Raw genomic sequence first — 25,329 nt, 5'->3', positions numbered from 1 at the left:
ATCAGTGATTAAAATCCTTGCTGCTTGTGTTTTCTTCTTTGTAGATATCAATGAGTGTGAGAGAGACGCCTGTGGCAACGGAACCTGCAGAAACACCATTGGCTCTTTCAACTGCCGCTGCAATTTGGGGTTCATCCTCTCACACAACAATGATTGCATAGGTAAGGAGTGCTGAGACCAGTTGTGTGTTTCTAAGACTTTTTACTTCTAATGAAAGTACCATTAGTACCATCTTCTCTATTGCGTTGGGATTGCACCTTGCTTGGTCTGCGTGATTAAAGACAAAAAATTATTTCTTCGGTCTGAAAAGGCCTCTTTGATTATGCACTCCTACTTTTCTACAGCCACTTAAATGTTTGCATGTGATACACGCCATTCCTTTTTTCACTCTTGCTTTGACAATTTTACAATATACACCAATATTGGTATTTTCCCCTCAGTTGCCTTTGAAATGGGACTATTTGTTTTCTCAGTTACTGTGCCAATACAGTGTAAACAGAAATCTCACCTACCCAATTTCACTTCTTGCAGGTGTTTGTTAAATGTTTCAATGTTATTTTTCTTAGATGTGGATGAGTGTGCAAGTGGAAATGGAATGCTCTGCAGGAATGGTCAGTGTGTGAACACAATTGGGTCCTTCCAGTGTCTTTGCAATGATGGCTATGAGGTGGCTCTGGATGGAAGGACTTGTGTCGGTGAGTGCTTTCTTTTGGGGTATAAAAAAGTGCAGCAAACCTTGAGGAGATATTCTTAGTAAAACAGTAGAAGAGGTCAGAGAGAACTGCCACGTTGGCATCGTTGTAGCTAGCAGAAGAAAACAATGACAAGAGGATGAGAAGAGGACTATTTGCCTGCTCCTGGGAAGTTCCACCATCAGTTTGATGGAATCGAAATTAAAGCAGCCTCACCCAGAGGTTTACTGAGATAACAGCAATTATCTCAAACAAATTGTCTTTCTTTTCTTTCAGATGTCAATGAGTGTGCACTGGAGCCTGGAAAATGCTCACCAGGCACGTGTCAGAACTTGGATGGGTCATTCAGATGTATCTGTCCTCCCGGATATGTCCTGCAGAATGACAAATGTGAAGGTGTGTATAGAACAATCTTCCTTCTGTCATGTTTCCTAACTACTCACAGTTGTTACCACTTTCCTCTGTGTCTAAACATGAGTAATATTTAGTCTTTTGTGGCAGTGTACAGTTCTGAACTGTAGCTACTAGTAAGTCACTCACTTGCAGAAAAAGTTTCACCAACTTTTGTCTGAACCAGAACTACCTGATCTGATCCCAAGAAAAATCTAATCCCAGGCTGTTTGTTGATGGTACATTGCTGAAGTTTGCGTACTGCATGAGGATTTGAAAACTAACCCTAGATTTTGCACCTGAGATTTTTGTTCCTCTTTCCGTCTGTTCCTTTTTTTTTGACCTTTTTGTTTTTTAAGTCTGTTAGATATCAGTGATGATGTAAGGTTATATTTTATGTAGTACAGCTGCCAGTGTAGACATTTTTATTTCTCATCTTTTTAATTACTTTTCTTACAGACATTGATGAGTGTGTGGAGCAACCAGAAATTTGCGCCCTGGGCACATGCAGCAACACTCCAGGCAGTTTCAAATGTCTGTGTCCAGAAGGTTTTGTGTTGTCTTCCACAGGAAGGCGATGCCAAGGTAAGTTCATTCCTATTTTCTGGAATTACAGAATTTGTTTGATGTTTTATAAAAGCCTTGTTAGCTGCCTGTTTCTAATATAATGAGGAGACTCTGGACTCAAACAGTGTTTTTCACAAGGAAAACATGATAATTCTGTAGTTGGGGCCAGGTTCTGTCTTGCCCTAACATCTGTTTGTCATTAAAGAGAACATTGCAATAAATGGGGTGAAGATAATGTTAAATGCACCAGGTTAAGTGAAGAAATTATGTTCCCCTGAAGCCCTTTCTTGCCCTGGAAGAAATGTTGAGGCTACCTGGACTCTGAATAGACTGTGACATGTCTGGAATAGAGACAGAGCACGAACACAGTCAGGGGACTACTGCAATGCTAAAGGCAGCATTTACAGGAATAAGGCTGTTCATAGTACCTATCAAATTCTCCATAACACTTATTATATGCTATTCCTCTCCACAGATGTGTGGGTGGGAAAAAGATTGATGGAAAAAATATGCAGTGTTGCGTGGACAATAAGTACTTATCTGCCTAGAAAAGTCTGAAGCGTCTTTTGGCTTCTAGATTACCGCATACACTGTTCAGAGCCTAAACATGGGCACTAAGACAGAGATCAGATGCTAAAAGCTGAACATCTAGTAATGAAAAGCCACAGGTTAGTTTATTTTATTTTGTGGATAAAGAACAAGCACGGAAAATTAGGGAGTGAGTTATTTTAAAGACTTTGGAAATTATTAAATAGATACATCATTAAATGCCCTATATACAGTGTGCATGGTGGGAACCACTGGTGAGTAAGACTTTTATAAGGACCTCTGTAGTTATGCTTGGCACAGAATGGTGGTGCTTGTTGACACCATAGTGAGTTCTTCACTTCACAGTGGGCTAAATGAAATTGTGGTTTTGGTAAAAATGGATCCAACCTGCAGTAAACATTCATCCAAGTCTCCAAACCACCATGCAGTTTGGCAGCGTTACCTCACTCAACTTCAAGAAAGCAGCATGGCTGTTTTAGCTGTGCTTTTATAGCTTATATAAATGAGATTTCTTCAGTCTGAGGGTATTATTCTCTTCAGATAAGGAAAAAAATATCACAGAAACCCCCAAGAAACAAAACAATAAAAAAGGATGCAGCCTAATCTTCTCCTTTATGAAAACACACCGCTATTTCACACATAATATCAGAGGAAAATGCAGACTTGTGTGTGTGAACTTCAAGTGTGCTTCTCCCCATCCCCTGAAGAAGACTGGTTGTTTTAAAGTATCTCAGGCCAAACAAGGGGTTTTTTTAAGAACTTGCCATTACCTAGGACTTCTGTAAAATCTGGACATTGCCCAGCATTGATGCTGCAGCCAGAAAATGGGATGAGCAGCTGCTTCCACATCTGTCCTGTTGCTGTCCCCCTGCCAATGCAGGGAGCTGCCAGCTCTCTGCCCGCTGGATGCTTGTGGTCTGTGATCTCAGCTCTGCTCCAGCATCCCGGTTACCCAGCATACAGGAGTAAAATGTAGTGCCACTGGACCAGTTTTCTTTGTGTGTATCACAGAGAAGAATGAGGGAGGAAAGCACTACTGAAAATTGCCTTTCATTTTAACACTACACAGTATTTTCATTGCATGTTGATTAAAATCTCTTGATTCAAGTGATTCTTGCTATTAATAGAATATAAATAAATTAAGCCAGTATTCCATTTTTACACAGAGGAGTGAGGATAAGAGGGGAGTAGAGCCCTTCCACCTCTGCTGGATAAAAGAGAAACCCCCCTCCTTTTCAGTGACTCAAGTAGAACATGTTATCCCATAGCTTTCCTTTACTGTGGTAGAGAGCTCCCCTCCCTCTTCAGATCTTCCCCAGTCAGAGACAATAATGGTCCGTCTTCGATAGACTCAGATAGAAGTTGGGTGTTTTGTTTGGGGGGATCTCCTGTAATTTTTCAATTAACCCCTTTAAATGAAAACTATGCCAAAGTATATAACTGCTCAAAACAAGTTTTTCTCCATGCAGATCTGAGAGTAAGTTACTGCTTTACCAAATTTGAAGACGGAAAATGTTCTGTGCCAAAGTCCCGAAACCACTCCAAACAAGAGTGTTGCTGTGCCTTGAAGGGACAGGGATGGGGAGATCCCTGTGAACTCTGCCCAGAGGAAGCAGATGGTGTGTATTGACTAGTTTACCTTAATGTCATTGTAGCCTCTCAGAACTGAAAGAGGATTGGGATTCTTACAAGAAGGAATTAGGAAAGATAATTTTCCGGAGGTGTTTAACACTAGCAATTGTGATTGCTTTCTGTAAAGCAGATGCCATTGCAGTCTCAAAAACTATATTTCTTGCATAATCCAGTCTCAAGCGTATTCCTTGTTTGCTTATGGATTTCTTAGTATGATTAGGTGCTGAGTATTGTAGCATTTTGCTCTGGAGGTGTCACATACTGAAAGCAGAAAGTAGGAAGTCCTTGATAGGCTCTGAGTAGAAATACGTGCAAGACACAAATAGAATTCATCTAATTGTAAATAATTATAAGAAGGGGCACCGTAAACATGAAATCTAATTAAAAAACAAACAAACAGTCAAACTAGGTTCACATCTGACTCACCCTGTTACATTTTGTGACTACGTTTTGTTATTAAAAAAAAAATCTAGATTTGCAATCTTGTCAATATGAATGGCTTGCAAAAATAGCAGAGAATGACAAAACACAGGCCTCAATGCAGGAAAGCCTCCCTGGACTGTTGCTAAAGAATCACTTTCCTTTGTTAGCATCCTTTGTAAAACTGAGTAACTAGGCATCAAGCAAGTCAACAGGCCTTTGTACTATCATGGTGCAGTTTGCTGAACGGACTTTAATTCATGCTGACAAATGCGGTTAACAGCATTACTGGTTTCAGCAATACATTGATACAGTTTATTTCATCAATAAGTCATGTAGATGTTTTGCAGACAATCCTTACAAAAGCCAAGGGAAGAAAAGAGAATCAGATGTGCCAGTTGCAATATTCCTCCTAGGCTTATTGCCTGTGCATGTTTCATTCTGTTGCCCCGGAGCATTTGAACCAAAGTCAGTTGGAAAAGCATGGTATACATTGCAACATATCCTTGAAGTGTCAGCGCATAAATTTTTCACAGTCCAGACCGTTCTCAGAAGATGATATCAAGGCCCTTTTTCTCATCTTTTAAAAAAGGAATAGCTTTAAGATATCTGAGTCTGGAAATTTGTGTCTTGGCATGTCATGGACAGTGGAATTGTTTTGTGTTTTTTTTTTTTAAATACTCAGTTGTCGTCTCATGCATGTTCTCCATCGTCTGGTATGTGAATGCAGGCTGGTAAGCTCAAGCACATGTGCCACCTGAGTCTCCTTCCAAAGGCTTGAGCAGGTTTTGTGCTGCAGAGCTGCACAGGGCTGAGTTTCCCACTCAGAGCCTAGCATTGTGCCAGATACTTTGTTGCTTTCAGTGCCGTGTGCATCTACATTTAGTTCTACTGTGTTCAACTTCAGCAAAGATGAGCTGATATATTTCAACTAAAGAAAGTGTAGCTGTTGTTATGTCTGTGAATGTATCATACTGCTGCGCTGTAAACCTCTTTGCAGCCTACTGGATTTGCAAAAGAAAAAGTGAAATCTTGTCAAGGGTTCTGTGATGTTCTGAGCACGGTTAGTAGAGAATATACTCAGCAGCATCTTGAGATGGTTTAATTTGCAGTCCTGTGTCCATCCATCTGCTCAAGATACAATTTAGAGGGGAGAGACGGAAGGTTAGTTTCAGTTGCAAGACTTGCATTTTTTTCTGTGTGTCAGGCCCCAAACTAGAGGAGTTTCTGAAGCTGAAGGTCCTTTATGATTAGATGCATCCTCATTGCACTTTGGGCCACCAGAGTGGAAATTTATGATTTCTTATTTATTCTAATGCCAAGAATATACCAGGTGATTTGCATAGGTAAGGAATTACATGCTTTCTGCAACAAAAAATAGAGAATGCCTTTTTCTCCAAAGACTTATATCATCTTTAAATAGTCAAGAACCACAGAGAAAACCTTGTGGAATTGGAAACTGAGTGGTGATTTCACTCTAAGCTGAACCTGGAAATTTAACTCTCAGCCTCTACCTATAATAAAATTAACAGTTACTCTAGAACTAGAGATTGGCATGCTTTAAGGAGCTACTAACTGATGACTACAGATTAAATTGTGTCTTCAGAAAATGTAGGAAATCTTTCATTTACAACAGAAAAGTGTGCCGTCACTAGTATTGATACTTCTAAAAGGGAAATACTGCATTAGCTTGCTCCTTAAAGGAAGTTAAATAATGCTTATTATTCGCAGGATTTTACATATATACATAGGGGAGATCAGATGAGATGTAAAGTGACCACACAGTTTTTACATGAATGTAAGATTAAATTATCAGTTAATACATTTACATACTATATTTCTAGATCTGAACACGAGGATGAATTGGTATCCGTGGTTACTTGCGTTGCTCATAGGTAATGCTGATCACCAAGATAGAACGTAACATATGGTTTGAATTTTTATTTTTTTTAAATTACAGAGGCATTCAGACAGATTTGTCCATTTGGAATTGGCATCCTTGTTGGACCTGGTGACGCAAGACTGGGTAAGTGCCTGAACAGCACGATGCTGTAGTTGCATCAGTATGCTATTATCTACCTATAAGCCATTCTCCCTTTCAATTGAGGATAACACCTCTGCAACTATTTCCAAAAGCCATGAATTGTGGAAACTTCTATAAATTTTTTTTCAATTACTTATACCAATTTTAAACTGAAGCTTGAATTTCTCATATATCAGAAATTAAACTTCTTTTAGAGTAGCATATTTGGCTTTTTAATTTATGCTGAGCAGACTTGCTAGAAAACTTCTGTAGGATCTAGAGAATGAATCACGTAGCATACCTATCTTTTCTTAGACAATCTATGTAGCCTGTTTACAGTAAATGGTTTTAATCCCCCTGAGTGCAAACCACAGTTTCCCAGATCCCTTCAGTACATGCTGTTCTCTCCCAAGACAAACAGCACTTCAGCCTTACTGGCAAAAGTTTTCATTTAAGGAGCGCTGTATGACTACTGCTTTTCATATCTACTCCTCTCCCTGTAGCCCCAGTTGGAGTGTTTTTTTAATCTGACATTTAGAATCAGTTGCTTTTCTGCATTCTGAAAGCTGGCTTGCAAGACAAATTCTGTGCCCTCATCCTACAATATCAAAATTCAAATATTTAATATTTTTTTGTGATCTCAGGAATATTTCTCACCAGAACAACACTTGTTCTTTGAGAGAAGTCTAAAAGTACATTAAATCAATTGCACTTATTGTGTTATTTGTATTTCTGGTTAAGATGTGGATGAGTGCCTTGATCCAGATAACTGTAAATTTGGGCAGTGTATCAACACAGATGGGTCTTTCCGCTGTGAATGTCCATATGGTTACATCCTACAAGGAGCTCAATGCGTGGGTAAGTATAGCTGTTTCATCTTCCATTCTAAGGAATCTCCTGAACTGCTAAGTATGGCATTAAGGAGTAGTGGGGTTATGTCATTCAAATGTTGTGGAGTCTCCATCCCTGCTACTGCTTAAAACCTGTCAGGACAGGGCCTGAGCAATCTGCTCCAAGTTGGTCCTGCTCAGGCTGAGTGTTTGGCCCCAATAACCTCTAGTGATCCCAAATTATCCTAGGACTCTATGACTCTAATTCGATAACTTAAGTCAGTTCTTGTATTTTGTAATTTTGTATTTTTTTGGTTGCACATCAACAAGGTAGATTTTATATCTTTTTGGTTGAGTATATAAGGTTGAATGCATATGAGCTATGTATTCTTGCCTTGATTTAATTGCTTGCAGATACTGATGAATGTGCTGTTGGAAACCCGTGTGGAAATGGAACTTGCAGGAATGTGGTGGGAGGTTTTGAATGCACCTGCGTTGAGGGATTTGAGCCTGGACCAATGATGACCTGTGAAGGTGAGACTCCCATGTGTTAAGGACTGTCATTGTAGTTGCGTGCTGAAACAGTTTCCTCATTTCAGAAACAGTTGAAGAGAGTAAAGCAGCTTAAAAAAAATATGATATTTGGAACAATGCATCGTTAACTGAAACAGAAAGATAAGTTCCTCCTTCCTGTATCCACTTTGAACTGCGATACCCTTTTCTAACTGGAGGTTACGTAAACAGGCTTTCAGGCAGCATCTTCTAAGGGACTGCCTGGAGTGGGGCATGTTGGGGTACGGTCTCTCCAGAACAGTCCCCAGAAATGTTGCTTATTTTGTGTGTGGTTTTTGCTTACCTCCTAGATGAAAATAGAAAATGGGCAGCTTAGGTTTGTTAGGGAAGAAACAGAGAACAAAACAGAAAATATAAATGAAGTACTAGACGATTACCATGGTACCCCTATGTTGAATGTTTTTCATGCTTTGGTCTTTCATTTCAAAAATAATAATTTGAAAATGCCCAAAGAAGGGAGAGTAAGGAAGATCAGAGTTACAGAAGAGACATGCAGAAAATTAATTAGACTAGATTTTTTTCAGTGTGGAAAAGGTGCTTGAAGAGATAACATGATTTAAATTTATAAAACCACAAGTGGTAGAGGTACCAAAAATAGAGAGAACATGTTAGACAAACCAAAGCAAATGTTTTTATATGCATAGTACTTAAGTTGTGGAACTCTTTGCTGCAGAATATTAGTGAGACCACAACTATAAATTGACCCAGAAACAGATTGTACAAATTTATGTGGGAATCCATCAGTAGAAATTAAGCCTGAAAGTTTGTCACTTTTTGACTGTGTAAGTCCTTAAATTGAGAGGCTGTATCAGGCTGCATACATGGTATGGTTTTTTATAATACTCTTATTCTGCTGTTACAATCAGGGAGAGGAGAATGTCCTAGGACGTTCTGACACTCTCTTCTGACCCGACACAGCTGTTCTTAAATTATCCACCACAATATATTTGTTTGCAAGCCCATAAAAAGAATACTTCTATTTCTGCATCAGCTTGCCTTAGTTTTATATACAGTTAGAGCTTCATTCACTTTCCTGTGGAATTCGGGTGAAAGTTCAAATTGCAGAGGAGTTGTTAGCACAGTGCATAAACATCATTATATAGCAGTAGCCCATACTCAAGTAACCCAAAGTTTATGTAAATGCACGTCAAAGTAATGTTTCTAGTAAGGATATTGTTTTATGGAATTCAGTGTACATAGATGCTGAACTAGTGCATCTAGAATTTAAAAATAAACAGTCATAAAAACTGAGCCTAGATGTGGAAGAGATACAGTTTTAACTCAGACAGTATTTTGGCAGCATGGATCTGAAAATTATTTCCATTGGCTGCTTACCATTGAAGATATTGAAACTTCAGGTAGCTGTGCAAACATCCTGGCCTGTCTGGTGTCTGCTCCTGTACAGAAATCCATAATGAGTAGAACCGTGGGTCCCCAGCTATTAAAATTTAGCCCTCAGTAAACTGGGATCTGTGGTATTCCCCATACCTAAAGCCTGTGCACTCAAGTCTGCTGAGTTTTACAAAAGTATGTTTCCCTTCTCCTATGGTCTTTGTTGCTCCAAATCCAGATGTCAATGAGTGCATTCAGAACCCTCTGCTCTGCGCTTTCCGCTGCGTGAACACTTTTGGATCCTATGAATGCAAGTGCCCCTCAGGGTATGTTCTGCGAGAGGACCGGAGAATGTGCAGAGGTAAAGCTCCTACCAGACTCTTGCAGTTATGAGATAATGATTTCAAGTTCCTGCAGGGGTAGGGCTCTGACTCACTGCACTATTGGGCCAGAGTTTTAATCTCAGGAAGTAACTGAGTCAGAAAGAATTTGGGATGAAATTCTATGGTTTGCATTATGCAGTTGATTGTATTAGCCCTGTCCTGCCCGTAAACTTACACATCTGCATAAAGTGAGGTCATATCAGATGATATGATTTTGTTTTGCCCTGAAAATGGGCATTTGGGAGAAATCAATTTGCTCTAGGCTAGTATATCTGATGGTTAGTTTAGCACAATAAAAGTATGTGTAGAGTTTGATTATGATTGAAATTCCAAAGTCAGAATTTACTATTGTGAATTTCCAGGATTGTCTCTCTATATAATGAAGTCTAAACCTTGTGTTTTAGATCAGAATGAGTGTGAAGAAGGAATTCACGACTGTGACTCAAAACAGATGGAGTGCAAAAACCTAATTGGCACCTATTTGTGTATCTGTGGACCTGGTTATCAGCGCAGACCAGATGGGGAAGGTTGTATGGGTAAGTGACACTGAAGTGTTGAAGCTCGTGATACACACAGTTCCTCAGTAGAGCTGAAAATTTGGATTTAACAAAGTGTTAAGGAACTCTGAGGAAGAATTACACAACTACCTGTGTAATGGATCTACCGATGCTATACACACTTTGCTTCGCTGTTCAAGTGTGCACACATATGGGCAGCAAATAGAAAATCTGGATGTGGCTGTCTTTACAGTCAGTTTGTACTGCTGCTGCTGAATTGGTCTGTCTGAAGAAAAAAGAATTGGGCCCATTGGTGTAAGTTTTTTATCTTGGTTAGTGTGAATGAGAGTAGATATGAATTGTTTTTAAACTTTAGATGGCATTCAGAAATGCAGCTGTAACTATGAAAAATTTTGAAAACCAATGAGGAATATATTGCAGAGAAAACAAATAACCAAATATATAATATGGTGAGCTAGATGGTCATCTTTCCGCTGAAAATTGAATCAAAGAGACTTTATTTAAAAAAAAATAAATATGCCAGTTTAACCAGGCAGAATGCACAGCTTAAGAACTCCATGCAAACTTCTCTAACCTGTATTAATCCACTTAATGGACTTGATTTTTGTCATATCACTTCATAAACACAGATGAGAATGAATGTCAGACCAAACCTGGGATCTGTGAGAACGGCCGGTGTGTAAACACAGTGGGAAGTTACAGATGTGAATGCAATGAGGGATTCACTGTCAGCGACACCCAGAACGAATGCCTTGGTAAGTCACACATTAACACCCTGGTGAACTATCACTTTGATAGCAGAAACTGTGGTTGAACTTAAACTTAGAAATGTATAGTGAGTAAACATGCTCTTGAATTTACATGCCTTCAGGAAGGGGCCTTTTTAAGTAGGTGCCTCCTGCAAGTTCATTCTTCCCATGCTAACCTTATACTTTCTTCAGACAGTCTGGTTGAGTTGACTCGCTATGAAAGCTGACTCTTCGGTGGTTTCAGTCAGCTGGGAATTACTCTGCCTTTTCTTTGGTCCTGATTCTCAGCCAGTCCTTTTAATCTGGGTTCAGAAATGTCTATTTTTATAAGCATAATGTAACTTGTCTTCCACCTTTCCAAACTTCCTGTTGTCTTTGTTTCCGTAGACATTGTGCTCTCTCTTTCTGCTGGTGGTCTTTCACTCTCAGTTCCACAGTCCCAGGGTGAAGTATGCCCTTTCTTTTATATTTCTGACTAAATTCCTAATATCTCATGACCCTCTGGAGGTTGTCACTATTAGGATTCTCTGTGATGCATAATTTGTCTTTCAGACAACAGGGAGGGCTACTGCTTCACTGAAGTCTTACAAAGTATGTGTCAAATTGGATCAAGCAACAGGAACTCTGTCACCAAGTCTGAATGCTGCTGTGATGGTGGCCGAGGCTGGGGGCAAAACTGTGAGGTCTGCCCCTTCCCAGGCACCGTGGCGTTCAGGAAGCTTTGCCCTCATGGCCGAGGATACATGTCTAATGGATCAGGTACTGACTTTTCTGTTAAAGGGCCTCTTACACAATGTCAAATTCAGTGATAAATTATAAACTCTTTTTGCATATTTGAACACTGTGAGGTCCTAAATGTTTTGGGTACCAGTCAAAATTTTCTGAGAGTTTTCATGTTGAGAGAGTACAGTCCTTTGGGAGGAGGGTGCATAGCCAAAGGCATCCATCCCAGCTTGGCAGAGAGTTATTTTGTGTGCTGGTTGACGCACATGCACTAGAATGGGTACACATTTGAGTGTATGTAGGTACAGATTAAGAGCTATTTCTGTACATGAAAGCAAAGTAATGTTGGATTTATGGAGGCTTTAATATATGGTTGGCTCCAGTTGTTCGCTTCCACTTAGGGCTTGTTCATTGCATTTGAAAGTTAGATTAATGCTTCATTCCCTATTTTTCCACGTAATACTACTCCTAATCTGTGCAACATTTCATTATTTTATGTAATTTGTTTTTTATTCTATGTAGGGTGTGGGTTTTTTTCATGTCAGGTCACAAGAATCTATTGAACCTGTATAAGATCAGTTCTTGCCCTGCTGTGAACTAGCCCTAATTTAATTGCAGATATTGATGAGTGCAAGGTTATTCACGATGTCTGCCGTAATGGAGAATGTATCAATGAGAGGGGATCTTACCGTTGTCATTGCAACCTTGGCTATACTACAGATATAACTGGCACTCTTTGCATAGGTAAGTTTTTCATTATGGTGTACATATATAAAGTTTATTATTTTGCTAAGAGATAACTTGAAGAAGAAAATAAAAAGATTTTGAAAAATGAGAAAAGCAAAATGTCATTCATTAGAATGCTTTGGGGATTTTGATTTCCTTCTGTCTCCTAAGCATTTTGAAAAACTGCATCACAAATCTTGCTTATCAGCACTGAGGTATCTGGTTTTGCTTCTTCTAGATCTGAATGAATGTAATGAGTCCCCAAAACCTTGCAATTTCATCTGCAAAAACACAGAGGGGAGCTTTCAGTGTTCATGTCCGAAAGGGTACATCCTGCAAGAAGATGGGAGAAGCTGCAAAGGTAAAAATCAAGAAAAGAATTTACTGCAGAAATGCTGTGTTTCACAGGCAAATACCAATCCAAGGACATTCAAATGATGTAAATCTGTCTCCTTGGTTCACGTGAGTACTTCCACTAAAGACAGTGGAAGTGGCCTGCTGGTGTTTCAGTTATTTTTTTGATAATCTGGATGAACAGTAGATCCACAGTAATTGGATGGCAGCTGATCTTAAGAAACTTTGTAACCAATAGCAGACATGATTGGTCTTATTTTGGTAAGCGTGTTGGTTTAAGCTGTAATTTTCAGTGATAAATGTATGTTAACAGATGCAAAGATGAGTATGGTTTGCAGTGCAGTGTCCAACATCAACAGAGTTTTAACCTACCACCTCTGCAGCATGCTGAATAAGGAAGAGCAGTGCAGGAGAGATTTTGAAATGTTCATTATAATTACATTTATTTGTGCGTCTTGGTAGCAAAGATCTGACTGAAACTGCACAAGTTAAAGCAGCAATTCTAAACTTGGCATGCGAAATGAGTGTGCTTCGTCAGTGTTTAAGTGCACTTAAATATTTCTTTTGGAGTAATAGCATGCTTCAGTGCAATACCGTTTTACAATCTGCCACTCATCAAGATGGTGACTTCCCATTTATTGACTGCAGTGAGAGCAGACATTTATTATGTAACAGCATCTAGTATAGCTCCCAAGTCCCATCTGTTATATGTGGGGCTTCATGTGAGAGGAACTGGAAGCAAGCGTGGAAATTGATATGTAGATTCAAAAGACTTTATTTGATACCTTATTTATTTGCAATCACTTCTCTCTAAGTCCAGCTGAACTGTCAGGTCTTCCACAGGGAACATAAGTGAAAGCTGTTTTCTTGGTTTTTTAGATCTTGATGAATGTGCAACAAAGCAGCACAACTGCCAGTTCCTTTGCGTCAACACTATTGGGGGTTTCACGTGTAAATGTCCTCCTGGATTCACTCAGCACCATACAGCCTGCATTGGTAAGTGATGTGGGAATGTAGACGGAGATTTGGGATTTATTAGACTCTTATACCAGAAGCAAAGTAGCATGGAGGTGAAATCGGCTTCCTGAGAAACCAAATGGATATGCAGGCCAGGTTCTGATCCCAGTCCCACCAGAAGAGAAGATGCAGAGAGGCCCTCCCTTCTACCTTCCCTTGTTTTCATAATCTATGTCTTTGAATTTTGCAGTTGCAAGAATCAGACAGCAGAAACACCAATTTGTAGTTCTTGCCTTACCCTTTCTTACCCATTGAGCAAAAAAATAGTTACATTTCTGTTCTTGTAGTTCATTGCAGGACCCACATTAGAGGTCGTGTCAAGGCTTCTTTAAACAGTAAGCATGAAACATACATTTCTGCAGTTGTCCTTTAAACACATACCCATTATATCTGTGGAAATGTTAAACAAAACTACTTCCTGCAAAACACTCCTCCTGCTCTGCAAGTTGGATCCTGCTTGTGGCAGTCTGATGATCCTATGGTACTGGTGTGAATTTGGGAGTATTTGAAGATTAGAACATCAAACTCCATATTCTTGGTGAAGAAAAGGAGCTTCTCCCTTCCCATAGCTCTTCTTAGTGTTTTCAAATGAAAAAAAGAAGGTAATGTAAGCTCTCCTCCTGTAGTGCAAAGTAGAAAAATGGAGAAGGCAGTACAACAGCTACATTACTGATGTTGCTTTACCTTTTGTCACAAACTGTTAATTGTCATCATTGCTAAATGATCATCTTCACAACACAGAATAAAAAGTAACACTCAGGCTTTGGTTTCCTTCAGATAATAATGAGTGTGCTACTGAAATCAATTTATGTGGGGCGAAGGGCATTTGCCAGAATACGCCGGGAAGTTTTGTTTGTGAGTGTCAACGTGGCTTCTCACTCGATCAAACTGGGCTTAGCTGTGAAGGTAGGTACAACACAGTGCATTTAACTTGGCCTTCTCTTGCTTTCCTTCATCTTCTCTCAGCCATACAGTCATCCAAGGAAGGACCTATGGAGTAAGCACCAAAACCTATGGACTCAGCAGTGTAGATTGAAGGGGGGTGGGGTATGGAAATGTACCAGCAAGGCAGTATTTCTCTCCATGAGCCTGAATAACTAGATATATTGCATGATTCTAAAGAGCTGGACAGATATTTTCTGAGGATACTTCCATTTAGCCTGGGATGTTTTAATTTAAGCATTGCAAGTTCAGCAAACTTCTGTTGCGTTCTGCATGGAGTTCTGAGGGACTCACCAAGAACAGGAAGTCTTGCATCTCCAAGGCAACCTGCTAAAGAGAGGGAGAGAGTTCAAGGGCTGCAGACTTTATTCCTCTGGGTCCCTAGAGCCTCTAGAGCCTTCTCCTGGGATATAGTTTAGTTTGCTTTGAAAAGAGATATCCTGGGATTCCTGGGCTGGATGCTGGGGTAGAAAGCAAGGGACTGTCTGCTGTGGAGCTGGGAGCCTTAGGAAAGCCTTGGGGGTCCCATATACCAATGACTCTCTGCTCCATAGCAGAATGCAAAAACTGAAAATTGTGGCTGAATTTGAACTTTCAGCCCTAACTTACTTGCTGTGGAGCCAGAAATCCAAACCTGAAAGGCCTGAAGTAGTCTCCCAGCACTGGTCAGGTTTCTGAAAGATCCTGAAATATACCTCTATGTGTATGATATATTAATATATTCATAATTTGTAACATACTTTTAAATATAGCATAATTTGAGCTTCTCTCCCAAAACTCAGAGCGTGTCTCACCTTTTTAGATGTTGATGAATGTGATGGAAACCACCGGTGTCAGCATGGCTGCCAAAATATAATTGGAGGATACAGGTGTAGCTGCCCACAAGGGTATCTCCAGCATTACCAATGGAACCAATGTGTTGGCAAGTCACTTTTTAAATTCATACATTAAAATGCATGTTACCTTTGTTAGCAGCAAGAAGTGAAGGGCAATGGTGCAGTTGCTGTATTTTCTTTTTTTCTGATTATAATTTAGTAAGTTCAGCAGTTTCATTATAAATGTTGCCCTCCTGTGAAAGGCAGAGTGGATATGAAGCACCCAGTAGCCTATGTGCTGGTTTGACAAGTGGTTTTGTGGTTAACAAGATGGTTGACAATTGGTTTTGTGGTTAAACAACCACAAAATTATCCTTGAGGGTGCTAAAGTTGTATTGATTTTTGAGGGAATTCTGTTACTCTCTTACTCATGTGGTCTGAACAAAGGAAGTCTTACTCGGCTGTTCAACAGTCTCTGCTCAGACACAGGTACGTCTGAGAGATGAACCTGGGTTGAACCTGGCAGACTCAGAACCCAAAGTTTGGATTATTAAATTGTAAAATCAAACTTCTGGCCCAAAACATCTAAAATTCTATTAAAATCCTACTTGATCTGTGCTTTTATCATTCTTACAACACCTACAGGGAAGGCTGCTGTGTTTAAGCCTCTTCTCTTTACAAAATTAACCATTTGTCATATTTCAGCAAAGCTGCTGCTCTTTGTCTAAAGATGCTTCCTTGCAGCTTTGGGATACAGTTTATTACAAGTGCTTACAGGGCAATTCTGATAAATAACAAATGTTAGTGCTCTTTGTTTATGTTAAGAAGTAAATATGCTGGTGAATTAAAATGCTTATTTCTTCCCTCTCTAAACTTTGGTTCTATCCCAAGTCTCTGAGCCCTCATAGATGGGGCTGCATGTGCAGAGCATTGATGCTGGATGTGACTTGAGCAGACAGAACCGGGTCCTCTGCAGAAGTCATGGGAAAAGTCTCTATACGTTTCAGCAATGTACCATGTGGCATATTCAAACAGGAGAAACATGAATAATTTTTTTCTCTAGTGACAGTTATGTGTGTTTTTAGTCACATTAAATGGGCTTCGTGCAAGCTAGTCTTGTGTGGATACCCGGAGATGTGTTTGATGACCTCTCTGAGAACAAAGGGCTTCATAACTCTTTGTTTGGCTTTCTTTGCTTTCAGATACATAAAAATGCTTTTGCTTGTTATCACTGTGGTACTCTAGGGAGCTCTCTGCTTTTAATTATGCTTACCGAACCTCCTGACTTTTTATGCAGTCCTTGCTGTGACGTTTGCTTGTGCTCCAGTACGCTATGCCTGTAACACACAAGAGAATAAGGAAGGAGCACAAACATATGGTGGTTTTGAATATTAATTAAACTAGCAGGTCTTAGAGCTAAATTGGAGTTTAATCTGCGGGGAGGGGGTGGGGGGTGGGAAGGGGAACAGCACTGCCACGTCTGGCTGCTGGAGGACATTGTGGAATCTGAAAAAGTGCAGCTCTCAGTTATGCAAAACATCTTGGCTGTTTTCAAGTTTTCCTGGGTGTTAGCATTTAACCAAGTGTATTTCCAAACCAGGTGTACACTGTTTTTCCAGCTTTTGAGCCCACTGACTACTGTTTAGATTTTATACAGGGAATATCAGTTTCAAAATGCGTAAACCCTGGTATTTCCTCCACCTTGGCACCACAAATACTGATCACAAGAAACTTCACCAGGGAAAAATGCACTGAGAGCCACAACTGGGGAAAGACTCAGATAACAATTCCACCTTCTTGGACATGGGGCAGTCCAGGCAGAAACCCAAAACTTCAGAGAAGGAGGTTTGGTTTCCTCCGTCCTCACAGCATCTCTCCTTCCTGCTGAAGCTTAGCATGACAGAGATGCATGTTGCAGAGCACAGGGGAGCAAGGCTGGTACCTGACAGCACAGCTTGCACCGAATCTGAGGCTCCCATAACTGGGTTTTTTTCCACTTTTTTTTCATATTTTTTCTTCCAACAGTCACTCAAAATAAGGGAATTAAACGCACTAGCGTCCACACTTTTGCTTCTGTGGAGCAAGGCGAAGTGAGCGTATCTCCTCTTGGTGCAGTAACTTTCTGTGGCCCAAATGTGCATTTATGATGTTGATATGATTTCTGTGTTAAGTGTGACCAATATTGAAACATTGCTCTAAGGTAATGGCAAAACTCCTACAGGCTTTGGTGACACATAATTCAGCCTCAGGTTTAAATACCTTGTGGTCTCCACATGTTCGCATTGTAACGTCTGTAATTGTATATGGTTAAGATACTTACCTAGATCTGCTGGGTGTACCACAGGGGAAGAATCGATGTAATAGGTTTTTCTGTGACAATTCCTTCATATTCCTTGGCAATCCCAAGTCTGCAAACAGTTTGTGTCTTTTTTAGCTTATTTAATGAAGTGTTCAGGGACTTTTGATGTTGCTGCAACACATATTTAGATAATCACTGAAGAATGCTTTGGTTCCTCCCTTGTCTTGTGCTGTGTGTGACTGCGTCCCTTGCCCAGGGAATTCTGTAATGCACCATGCCATAAATCAGGCTGCAAGAAGCAAAGGCATTGCTTTTAAACAAAGAACAAGCAGCCACATTGTTTGGAAAAAGACAATAATGCTCTGAATTAGTACTTATTCTCCTGTAACCTGGATGCTTAGGTCAGAGATGCTGCTCTGTGCTTTACATTTTATCCATGCAGTGTCCAGATGGCATTCCTTATGCATGTGCACACACAAGCAATGTGCATATGAGTCGCTTTATCACAGAAAACAGGAGAACAACAGCATTCAGTATGTTTCGAAGCAATTTGCCACATCAGACAAAAAAAAAATCAGACCATCTACATTTTAAAAAACAGCCATTTACAGTAAACAAGCCTGAACCGACCTCAAACTCCTACAGTGCCACACTTGGAAGTTTGGAAGAGGGCTGGCTCAGAATGTGGCAGTCTTTTGTATCTACAGCTGCTTTTATTTTCACTTTACTTCTTGTTCCTGTATCTTACCTGTACCTCATATATAAATGTGAGTGTGTAGGGAGGGATTTTAAGTGCCTGGAAAAGGTGTCACCGCTTGATTCCTTACTCTTTTTCCTTTAATATTTAATAGCATTATGAACATGGGATTACTGGACCAGATTGTTGGCTGTACAAAGTTTTATTCTTCTCAGTCGTTTCTGGAACAAAAATAAAGTTGCCTCCTCTGTTTCTCTGCTGTCCAGAGCATGAGCTGACGTGGCATGAAACATCTTCTGTAGAGTAGCCCAAATGTTGCTCTGTTGTATGGTTGTAGTCATCTCCTAGCGACCGCTGCCCTAGCCAAGGGTGAGGCCAAGCCCTGTTCTCCATTTCTGTCTGTCTGATGTGGCAGCATGTTTAGCAACAGTCAAACATGACCTTTCTGAAGGGGTAGGTTGGACTACACCTGAGAGTAAAAGTTAACATGGTATCTTCTGCTTCTTTTCCAGATGAAAATGAATGTCTCAGTGCACATATTTGTGGAGGAGCATCTTGCCACAATACTTTGGGAAGCTATAAATGTATGTGCCCTACCGGATTTCAGTATGAACAGTTTAGTGGAGGTTGCCAAGATATCAATGAATGCGGTTCTGCGCAAGCCCCATGCAGTTATGGTTGTTCAAATACTGAAGGTGGCTATGTCTGTGGATGTCCACCTGGTTACTTCAGAATAGGACAAGGGTAAGGGATTCTCATTTTAAACTAACAGACATAAAGGGGACATAATCCGCTCCCTTCTCTGTAGTGTGGTGCAGCAGAACCAGGGGGATTGTCACTAATAAAAGAGGGATAGGATTGTGGAGATGAGGGAGGGGAAAGGTAACCAAGGGAAGGGAGCAACATGGTTTTAATGCTTAGTGAAATTTGGTCAGGGCTACCAGGTTCAATCATATCTTTTAAGCTACTGCTTTCACCTCTCTCCTGCACACCCCAGCAGCTAGCAAAGTCCTCTGAGCTTGCCACTTGGGAGCTCACAGCCCTCGCTGTGATTTGTGGTGTATCACTTGTCTCCTTTAAAAGAAAGTACAAACAAACAAACAAAAACCAACCACCATCAAAAAAAAAAAACACCCCCACACCACCAAAAAAGCCCAAAAAAACCTAACCAAACAAAAAAAAACCAAAACACCCACTACTAGCTCCAAAGACAAATGATAATATACAAGTGGCATCATCCACTTGGAATAACAATTCTGTATGCTCTTATGTTCTTGTATCTTCCATATTCTTCTGAGTTCCAAATGAATAAATTTTTTTTAGTAAATGTTTGCTTTATCAAGAAAAACAATTTCACTTGCTTCTGTGTGTTAGGGCTGTGCATCATGTAGGACCAAGCAATTCAAATGGAAAGCAGAAAGGTTGTGGCTTAAATTTTAGAAGTGACTAAAAGCTTTGGGATACATTATGACAGACCTTGCTTTTCAGATTTTTCAGCAGTTTCTGAAAATTTGTGTCTCTTAATGTGTTCCAGGTTGGATGACAGAAATTACTAACAACTTCTCAGAGCTTAAGCCTGTGTTTTTAAAACTGTTAAGTATTGGCAGGTTTCTCTTAGGCAAAGCCTTATGGAGCCAAGTTCCTGAAATCAGAGGTAGCTGCATTGTGATTCAGTGAGAATTTTGCCTGTTGACTTCAGCAGAAATTTTTCCTAGGAAATGAATGCAGCATAATTGCCTTATTATTTGTATTCAGTGTCCCCCAAATTCAGCTTTTGATAAGATCTATGTCTCACTGGAATTAATTTTTAATTTCTTCTTTCCTCAGACACTGTGTTTCTGGAGTGGGGCTAGGCAAAGGTCAAGGACAAGAGCTTTCACTCAGTGGAGAAGTAGATGACAACTCCCTCTCTCCAGAAGCTTGTTATGAATGTAAAATCAATGGCTATCACAAGAGAGGAAGGAAGCGCAGAAGCACTAATGAAACTGCAAATGAAGGAGAGGTAACTGACTCTTTTTGGGAGAAAGGGTTTGTGGTTGTCTTGTGAAAGCCAGTCTCAGACGGAGGTGTGCCAAGAGACATTCCCACAGGAAAAATGTACACCCCAAACAAATTTGACCAAAGAGCTGATTTTGGATGTCAAGTAGTCTGTGTGGGGGCTTTCTGAAATTGTTCACTGTCATTAGGTAAAGGTCATCCTCTGAAGTCCCTGCATACCTAATATCTATGTCGCATCAAACACTAAAATAAATCCCCATCCAGGTGTCTAGAGAGCAGTCCACTCATCAGCAAAGCAGGCTCTTGATGTCAGAGGACGGCGGGTATGTAAAGCATTTGTGTGACCTGGTGGCCAGAGAGGCAGGACGCGTTGGTCAGGGTGGATGTTGATCCTGCCAAGCAGTGCCGTGTCACGCGTCCGGGGCTGGAGCCCTCTCCAAAGCAAACACAGAGCTGTGGAAGCGAACACCTCACCTGGAGGGAGTCCAGGGCTGCAGCCCTTCCTGGGGCTTGTCCAGACCCTTGCAGTCAGTCACTCAGGTTGCCATCCTGTGGCCAAGGCTGCCAGCAAGGCTGCACACAGCGCTCACCACTGACCTGGGCAGCAGAACAGGAGGCAGAGCTTCATTTGTTATTGCTAGGAAGTTGCTGGGACAGCGGCAGGTCTCCATTTGCCTCCGATGGCATAATTGTGTCAGTGAAATGCTTGTCATCTATTGTGATGCTCACACAGCTCCACTTCTTCCTAGCTGTTGTCACTGGCTTTTTTTAAATTAACCAAATATTAATAAGTGGTTTCAGCACTTACATTTATATGAAGCTTGTCTGCTCTGTGATGTTTTGTCTTTATGCAAAGGATAAACATCCCTTTTCACTAATCCTTGGGGAGGTATTTTCCTTCAGTTCTTAGAAATGATTCTCAAAAAAGCATTAAAGTAAATCCTTTGCCAAACTCCCCCTGCTGGGGTTTGTTCCAAATTGATCGCAATAGTGAGACAATGGGATGGAGGTGGTTATAATTCTGTTTGTTATTCAGCTAGGCTTCCAGCACCACACCAACCAGACAAGTGCAGAAGTTGTGATAGAAACATGATCTTGTAATGTGTAATGTTACTGTAGCCCCTGTTGTGCAAAATTCAAACTCCTTGTATTACGTAAGGAGTCCCACATTGGCTTATTTCAACTTCTTGCAATAAAAAGTCAGAATTGCCCAGTCTGGTCATCCAGTCCAATGTTCAGTCCAAGTCACTGGATTTAAACCTTATTGTTCACGTTAGTTATACACAGACTTCAGCAAACTGTAAACAGCTTATAGGAGAAGTATTACCAAGTCCATGGTCATTTGACTTCTCACTTCTTCATCCAGTCTAAGATTACAGTGATGTTACAGGAGAAGGGATCTGCCCTGACCTGGCCAGAGAAGCAGCAGGTCATGGCAGTTCTCTAGACTGTAAGGTATTTGTCATTCAGCTGAAAGTATGTGTCTGGCTATGCAAACGCGTGTATTGCGTTCCAAATATAACCAAGAGATACTGAACACTCTTGCAAAATGTTGCCACACCACCACTACCCTGAGCTAAATGTCACCTGCACTCTGCTCACGTGTATGTGCTGAACAGCTTGCTTTTCAGGCACAAATACAGGGGATTAGGGAGCCTGTTAGCTGTTTGCATTAGGTGCTCAGTGCATGGTGCTCTGCTAATACAAGAAGACAGGAAAGTGCTTTTGCCCAGAAGAGTGTGCACATTTGATTTTGGGCAGAGTCAGGTCTTCAGCTGTGTTTCTTCAGTGCATTTCAGTACTCCCTGTGATTAGTGCTGGATCTGTCTCAGAGGCAAGGTAGAGCTTCCGTTGCTTTCCAAATTAAAACGTTACAGCTGATGTGCTGTCTGAAACGTTATCATTCTGCCACTGCAACGTGACTCATGCACAGGGAACTCGGGGAGCCCTGTTACCATCACTCAGAGGTGAGGGGTGATGCTGCTTTTCCAGTACCCCACTGTACCCGCAGGCCACCCTGGCTCCATGCCTAAACAAAGTGAATCTTGCAAAGCAGAAAACTCCCACCTAAGTGTTGTGCCTCCCCTACAGACCCTGCTCTCTTCTGCATATTGTTGTTCAGCTTAGCTTGTGGTTCCCCTGACAGCGAGGAGGAGTATACCTTTGCTGCCCTTGTTGTAGGAGACTGGTTGTGGTCTCCAAGCAGGGAGAGGATTTTTGTCAGGCAGTGGAACCCATACGCAGAAACTTTCAGTGCCTGTCTCAGGCTCCCATTACCCACGCAGGGACAGTGACAAAGACCTTACTTTATCCCAACAAGTCCTAGGCCCATAGTAGTGGATATGACAGATGATATTACAGACCTCCTTTTAAATATTATTTCATTAATAATGAATGAGCTGGGTAAGAAATACATATGCAAAGGCACATACGAAATGCTCTTTGACAAAGCCAACTAACATCATTTGTTCTTCTGCAGGATCAGCGAGAGCTGGAGTCGCCAATCAGTCTCGCCAGCTGGGATGTTGAGAAAGCAGCAATCTTCTCCATCAACATCTCGGATCTCAGTAACAAAGATCGCATCCTGGAACTGCTTCCTGCCCTCACGACACTGACAAACCATAACCGATATTTAATTGACTCTGGAAATGAAGATGGTTTCTTTAGAATCAATAAGAAGGACGGGATAAGTTACCTTCATTTCACAAAGAAGAAGCCAGTGCCTGGAAACTATTCATTACAAATCAGTAGTATTCCACTCTATAAAAAGAAGGAACTTAACCAGCTTGAAGAGAAACATGACAAAGACTACCTCAGTGGTGAGCTGGGAGATAACCTGAAAATGAAAATTCAGATATTGCTTCATTAATTCATCAACCAAAGACCAAATAATTAAACCAAAGATAGATAGGTAGGACTGAATATTCCTCCCAATCAGATTCTCCATATCATAGGTACAATCTTACATGAGTACATTTGTATGAATGAGCACTATTATATTATTACATAAACAAGGTACAGGATGAATACCCTAGCTCAAAACAACCACTTTCTCAGGCTTTTAAGTGTAGCTGAGCTACCTTGATATGCTGAATCTTGAAAACTGGGACTTTTATCATTGGAAGTTGGCCACTGATGCTGAGACACGTCATCATTTCAGCAGAGGTACAAGAATGTGCTTTCAACTGATGGACAGCTCTATTTTTGTAATTCTTAAACTTCGCTTCTCCAACTACAACTTACTAGGTCAGCCATTTATGATATCCATTTGGTGCTAGTAAATTTTCAACCTAGATTTATAAATGCACTGTAATATTTACACAACTTAGAAGCCAAAATTGCCATTATTCAGTCTAAATACTTCAATCAACCAAAGTTAGCTCAGTAGTTTATCTCAGTTATGCCTATAATACATTACATGTAAATTAAGTGTGTGTATACTGTAATCATGCTATTTTTATCAATGAAGCATTTGTAAACTAGATTAATAATACCCTTAATGTGAGGGTTTGTAATGGTGCTTATAAGACCAACTACTTGTTAACTGTATACACAAACCTGATGATAAAGTTTCTGTGACTTGCCAAAATGCACTGAGGTCAGTAGGGACCATTAAACATTCTCAAAAGTCAGATGACAGTCAGTGCCATCCTACACCATGACATTATGTAACGTGTCAAGAGTACCCATAGTCGTTCATATCAACAAGGGTTCAATGTCATAAACGTCACAATAAAACAGTTTTTTTTTTTAGTTTATTCTGTGGCCTTGTGTTCTTGCTAAAAGTGTGATAAACTGCATTCTTAAGTTTCAGGCATTATCACTAGGGTTGGCTGTATATCTGTGTGCACAGGAGATTTCTTGAAGGTGTGTTGCAGCCATTTGCTCATTCTTCATGCAAAGGAAGAGCGGAAGAAATACAGAAACCTTGACAAATCTAAACAGGAGTGGACCTCTGTCAGATTTTTGTGTGGCTCCAGAAAACATGTTAGAACATTTCCAATTATGTGACCTGAATAATCCTGTCAATAAGTAACACTGAGAGCCAAAACGTGCAGAAGTGGATGTTAAATCATTGTACAGAAAATATATTTAATGAACTTGATAAGTCTTGTTTGCTAAAACTGCCTTAAGATATTCCATTCTTCTACCCCTGCTTCAACAGCTTTTGTCAAGTAATCTATGACTGATAATAAAGGGATAATCCAATACCAAAAGCCATCACAAGTTGTAGCCGGGTTTTAATATCAAATGAATTATTTGATGATGCAGGTGTTCTTGTATACGCAAGTGCCGTGGTGCATCTTCTAGCAGCAGCAGAACATTGTACTGAGGTGTGATGGTATAAAACCTGGAAGAAAAAATGAAGGCAGCGGTGTCGCTGAAACTGCTGATTGGACACCACTGTCATTGGTAGAGGGACCGTATATTGCGCTATAATAGCTTTGGAAGGGAAATGTACTGTAATAATTCACCCCAAATTGTATTACTTTCTGTAATTAGATTTCAGCGCTCTCTGATTTCTTCTGCAAAACAAATATAACTATATAAGAAGGAGCTTGTACATAGGGTTACTCTGATATTTTTAATAGACCATGTCTGGATTTTATTTATTAGTGTGCCAAAACGTTGAACAGTGTATTTTTTCCACATGTTGCATAACTATGGCGAAATATAATCAGAGCTTTAGAGTTGTAAATAGCACTCTTATTTCAGCAGGTTGGGAGTGATTTTTAATGCCCGTGGCAGTGTGCAAGTTCGTATTGTTTATAGTTAAGTGTAAGGTTTGAGTATTTTCTCTGCAGCCCTGAAACACTGAGAGGGACTGAGAAGAACGATTTCAGAAAGGGCTGTCAGGATTCTGTCCAGCAGAGTTGGTCTCACATTTAAGCTGCTATATAACACCTTACCATGCCAAAGGTTCCTTGATTGTTTTCCAGCAGCCCCAGTGTTGCCTGCACAGTTCTGCAAATCACCTTGTTCTGCTGCAGAAACAAGAAATCTTGACAGCACCTCTTTTAGTGATTTAAAAATGGAAAGCTCAGTCTTGCTGTGCTGATCTGCACATAAAAATCCATTTTCTTGTGCAATTATTCATCT

At 40.4% G+C, this 25,329-nt stretch overlaps 1 protein-coding gene across 1 annotated transcript in view; it reads left to right on the top strand.

Annotated features, from left to right (window-relative positions):
* Nucleotides 1-23,987, top strand: part of FBN1 (fibrillin 1) — a 161,794-nt gene extending 137,807 nt beyond the window's left edge. Inside the window, exons 47-66 of the mRNA XM_075100409.1 lie at nucleotides 45-161; nucleotides 567-695; nucleotides 969-1,088; nucleotides 1,542-1,667; nucleotides 3,668-3,817; nucleotides 6,211-6,276; nucleotides 7,015-7,131; nucleotides 7,518-7,637; nucleotides 9,247-9,369; nucleotides 9,796-9,927; nucleotides 10,539-10,664; nucleotides 11,211-11,417; nucleotides 12,000-12,125; nucleotides 12,346-12,468; nucleotides 13,341-13,457; nucleotides 14,256-14,384; nucleotides 15,223-15,342; nucleotides 18,744-18,975; nucleotides 20,059-20,233; nucleotides 22,709-23,987. Of these exons, the coding sequence (XP_074956510.1) occupies nucleotides 45-161; nucleotides 567-695; nucleotides 969-1,088; nucleotides 1,542-1,667; nucleotides 3,668-3,817; nucleotides 6,211-6,276; nucleotides 7,015-7,131; nucleotides 7,518-7,637; nucleotides 9,247-9,369; nucleotides 9,796-9,927; nucleotides 10,539-10,664; nucleotides 11,211-11,417; nucleotides 12,000-12,125; nucleotides 12,346-12,468; nucleotides 13,341-13,457; nucleotides 14,256-14,384; nucleotides 15,223-15,342; nucleotides 18,744-18,975; nucleotides 20,059-20,233; nucleotides 22,709-23,098 (2,945 nt within the window). The 3' untranslated portion in view covers nucleotides 23,099-23,987. The remainder of the gene's footprint in view (nucleotides 1-44; nucleotides 162-566; nucleotides 696-968; nucleotides 1,089-1,541; nucleotides 1,668-3,667; nucleotides 3,818-6,210; nucleotides 6,277-7,014; nucleotides 7,132-7,517; nucleotides 7,638-9,246; nucleotides 9,370-9,795; nucleotides 9,928-10,538; nucleotides 10,665-11,210; nucleotides 11,418-11,999; nucleotides 12,126-12,345; nucleotides 12,469-13,340; nucleotides 13,458-14,255; nucleotides 14,385-15,222; nucleotides 15,343-18,743; nucleotides 18,976-20,058; nucleotides 20,234-22,708) is intronic.
* The last annotated feature ends 1,342 nt before the right edge of the window (nucleotides 23,988-25,329 follow it).

Source organism: Phalacrocorax aristotelis, chromosome 7 (assembly GCF_949628215.1).
Source record: "Phalacrocorax aristotelis chromosome 7, bGulAri2.1, whole genome shotgun sequence".
NCBI lineage: Eukaryota > Metazoa > Chordata > Aves > Suliformes > Phalacrocoracidae > Phalacrocorax > Phalacrocorax aristotelis.
This window is presented reverse-complemented; position numbering and strand designations above follow the sequence as displayed.